At 38.8% G+C, this 4,146-nt stretch overlaps 1 protein-coding gene and 1 pseudogene across 1 annotated transcript; both read left to right on the top strand.

Moving 5' to 3' along the window:
• Positions 1-578: 578 nt before the first annotated feature.
• On the top strand, positions 579-1,399 carry LOC116878744 (annotated as a pseudogene).
• A 956-nt stretch (positions 1,400-2,355) lies between these two features.
• Positions 2,356-3,294, top strand: LOC116878780 (olfactory receptor 2AP1-like). Its single transcript, XM_032876523.1, has one exon. It carries the CDS (start codon positions 2,356-2,358, stop codon positions 3,292-3,294), a length of 939 nt encoding a protein of 312 aa, XP_032732414.1.
• Positions 3,295-4,146: the final 852 nt, after the last annotated feature.

Genomic DNA, 4,146 nt, shown 5'->3' with positions numbered 1-4,146 from the left:
ATGGTGATAGCATTTATTGAGCCCTTGCCATGATCAAAGAACTATAAGCAATATGAATTCCTAACACTTTTTTTGTCTTTTAGATTTTTTTAATTAACATATAATGTTTCAGGGGTACAGGTCTATGTTTCATCGGTCTTACACAATTCACCGCACTCACCACAGCACATAGCCTTGCCAGGGAATTCCTAACACTTCATTAAGAATTAAGGAAAAGGGGTGCCTGGGTGGCTGAGTTGGTTAAGCTTTTCCCTTCGGCTCAGGTGGTGATCTCAGGATCTGGGGATGGAGTCCTGCCTCAGGCTCCCTGCTTAGCAGAGAGTCTGCTTTTCTGTCTCCTCTTGCTCCTACTTTCTTTCTCTCACTTGCTCACTCTGTCACTCTCAAATGAATAAATAAAATCTTTTTTAAAAAAAGATGAAGAAGAAGAATTAAGGGAAAAATCATCAGGCCTGGAGCCAGGGCTCTGCTACTGCAAGGAGGGTACTGGGTGCAGGGAGGTGCCTGGGCCAGCCATTGCCACCTCACTAGGTGAGCACAGCCCTCTGGCAGAGCAGGGCCCCAGCAGCTGCAGCACCATGGGCCAGTGCAGCATCACTCCTCCAAGACTGTGCTGGTGTTTCTCAACCTTATCTTCTGGGGGGCAGGTGGCATTTTATGCTATGTGGGAGCCTATGTCTTTATCACTTATGATGACTGTGACCATTTCTTTGAAAATGTGTATACTCTCTTCCCTGTGGTAGTGATCATAGCTGTAGGAGCCCTGCTTTTCATTATTGACCTAAATGGCTGCTGTGCCACAATCTGAGAAAGCCACTGTGGATTTGCCATGTTTGTCATCATCCTATGCCTGGTTTTTGTCACAGAAGTTGTTGTGGTGGTTTTGGGATGTGCTTACAGAGCAAAGGTGGAAAGTGAGGTTGATCGCAGCATTCAGAAAGTGTGTAAGACCTACAATGGAACCGAACCTGATGCTGCCAGCCGGGCTCTTGATTCTGTACAGAGACAGCTGCACTGTTGTGGAATTCACAACTAGTCAGGCTGGGAAAATACAGACTGGTTCAAAGAGACCAAAAACCAGAGTGTCCCTCTTAGCTGCAGCGGAGAGGCCCCCAGCAGCTGTAATGGCAGTCTGGCCCACCCCTCTGACCTCTATGCTAAGGGATGTGGGGCTCTAGTTGTGAAGAGGTTACTAGAAGTCATGATGCCTATTATCTGGGCAGCCCTGGCATTTGCAGCTATTAAGCTGCTGGGCATGTTGTGTGCCTGCATCATATTGTGCAGGAGTAGAGATCCTGCTTGTGAGCTTCTCCTCACCAGCAGAAGCTCATCTACTGTGCATAGTAGAAAACGCAAGCCTGAGCTTGTTAGTCCTGTTCTGATTTGGAAGGTGAATTGAGCAGGTCTACTGTGTTGGCAGCCTGAGTTTGTTTAATTAAAGCACACAGGTATTGGACAAAGCAGCTTGGCTCTTCAATGGGCCGCCCTACTTCCCTACCCACCTAGGACTTTCCTTTCCTCTATTCTAGCTGACTCTCCATGTCCCTAAGTTTTTTAGTATAGCAGTACATTTCTAATTTCAGAACCATTTGCAGTTTGCATAGTGTGGGAGAATCGAAGGCAGCCTAAGCTCCTTCCACTACCTCCATGGAATAATGGGGCTGCTGCCAGAGTGTCACCGGACCCTTTCAGTCTTCACGATGGAGAAGTCTTGGCAAAAGGTCTTTGCGGGGAGGAGAAGGAAGCTGCGGTTAAAGTTAACACCAGACGGTGCCCCTTGTCAGTGTCCTTTTAAATAACATATACTGTAGTGCAATAAGATAGCAACTGCACAAAATTGCTAAGATTGATTTTAGAATCACAAAAAAAGAGAGAAATCATTCTAAGCTTAGAGCTTCTGTAGGTGCACAGAATTATTATTCTAAATGAGAAAATTGAAAGAAGAAAAAAATATAAAACAATAAAGAAGAAAACAACCAAGTTCAATTTTAATTCTGTAGTTCATACCTTAATTTATATTTACTTTATTTGCTAATAAACTGAGAGTTAAAAGGCTGATTTAAGACATCTATTTAATCAAATAAAATCTACCCTCTAAATTTGTTTTAGATTTGTCTATATGCATATGACACATAATATATATACACATATACAGAGTATACACGTGTACTCATAATAGGAAAAACAAAATAGAAAGATTAGGAAGAAAAAGATAAATTAATGAAAAAAATGGTGAGAGCAATTGAAAATGTTCCTAAGAAGCAAGGCCTTTGTTAATTATGAAGTAAAATAAGAAAATGTGTTAATCACTTCATGTCATTATTATTTTCTGTCTTAATTTGTCTGAAGTTAGTGATGAGAAACCAGACATCAGTGGTAGAATTCATTCTCCTTGGACTGACAAATGATGCTGAACTTCAAGCTGTGCTTTTACTTTTTCTGCTGCTAACTTATGTCTTAAGCATCATGGGAAACTTGGCCATCATCATTCTGACCCTGCTGGATTATCGACTCCGGACTCCTATGTATTTCTTCCTCCGGAATTTTTCTGTTTTGGAAATATCTTTTACCTCTGTCTTTGTCCCCAAAATGCTAGTCAATATTGGAACTGGAGATAAGACTATCTCCTTTGCTGGTTGTTTCACTCAGTACTTTTTTGCCATTCTTCTGGGAGCAACTGAATTTTATCTTTTAGCTGCCATGTCCTATGATCGCTACGTTGCCATTTGTAAACCCCTACATTATACAACTATAATGAGCAGGAGACTCTGCGTTCAACTTGTCCTGTGTTCCTGGTTCTCTGGTTTTTTGGTTGTCATTGTGCCACATATAATGACTCTCCAGCTGCCTTTCTGTGCATCCAACGTCATCAATCATTATTGCTGTGACTATACTGTGCTGTTGCATCTGTCCTGTTCAGACACACATTTCATAGAAATGATAGAGTTTATCTCTGTTGGAATTACCCTCCTCTCCACCTTGGTATTAGTGATCCTTTCCTACATGTACATAATCAGGACAATTCTGAAAATCCCTTCTGTTCAACAAAGAAAAAAAGCTTTTTCTACGTGTTTCTCTCACATGATTGTGGTCTCACTTTCTTATGGAAGTTGTATCTTTATGTACATAAATCCTTCTGCTGAGGATGCAGAAACTTTTAATAAGGGAGTGGCTGTCTTAAATACCTCAGTTGCTCCTCTGTTGAACCCTTTCATCTATACCCTAAGGAATAAGCAAGTGAAAATAGCCTTCAAAGATATGGTCAGGAAGATAACAGTGTTTTCAAGAAGGTGAAACTAACTGAGGTTCATAACAATAATAAATAATAAATAAAGGTTTGAAGGACTGTAGATTACATTATTATAACATTAAAGTGCTTGTTATTATATATTATCAATACTGTTCACTGAACACCAAAACAGTAAAACTACTTATTTAATGAAACCTGTTGTGCCATCACTTTTTTTCTTAAAATTTTACCGGCCTGTAAGAAGGTATATGTGTGTGTGTGTCCTCTAACACTTTTGTGCTACTTTTCTTTTTTTGTACCTTACATTTAAAGAAAAGATTTGGGAGAATTGTGAATATGACTTCTAGTAGTATGTTTTTTACAACAGAGCTTTTCTTATCCACTGCCATATAGTGTTCAATCTCTGTATTTGGTAATTGAATAATCAAATAAACATCCAGGGGAAATCTACTTTAGTTTGCTAATAACAGCTTAAATAATATATTAGTGAATTAACATAAAATTAATTTTCAAGTTATATTATTCAGATTTAAATTTAGTGTTTCCATAATAATCAGTTACTGAGAACTTAGGCTACTCAATGTTTGAGATAAAAAAAATTCTGAAGAAGGGAAAATCAATATATGTTTGTTTTCAAACTGATAGGAAAATGATTAATAATGATTTATACACAGACGTTTCTACTTTAATCTCTTCAATTATAGATGAAGAAAATTGAGTCCTAGAAATATTAACAAGCTTTCATTAAAGCATATAGTTAAATTTGCACTCTTGAAGTCTTTACTCATCCGTCTAATAATGCAAAATCTACTAAGTTGCAGAGATACTAAAAGAGAGCCCTGGGAAACCATGGAGGAGAAAGATGATTGAAAATGTAGAACTTGTTAAGTCATATA

The sequence above is a fragment of the Lontra canadensis genome, unplaced genomic scaffold (genome assembly GCF_010015895.1).
Source record: "Lontra canadensis isolate GAN:19392208 unplaced genomic scaffold, GSC_riverotter_1.0 scaffold59, whole genome shotgun sequence".
NCBI classification, from domain to species: domain Eukaryota; kingdom Metazoa; phylum Chordata; class Mammalia; order Carnivora; family Mustelidae; genus Lontra; species Lontra canadensis.
The sequence above is the reverse complement of the archived record's forward strand: the minus strand, read 5'-3'. Positions and strand labels throughout refer to the sequence as shown.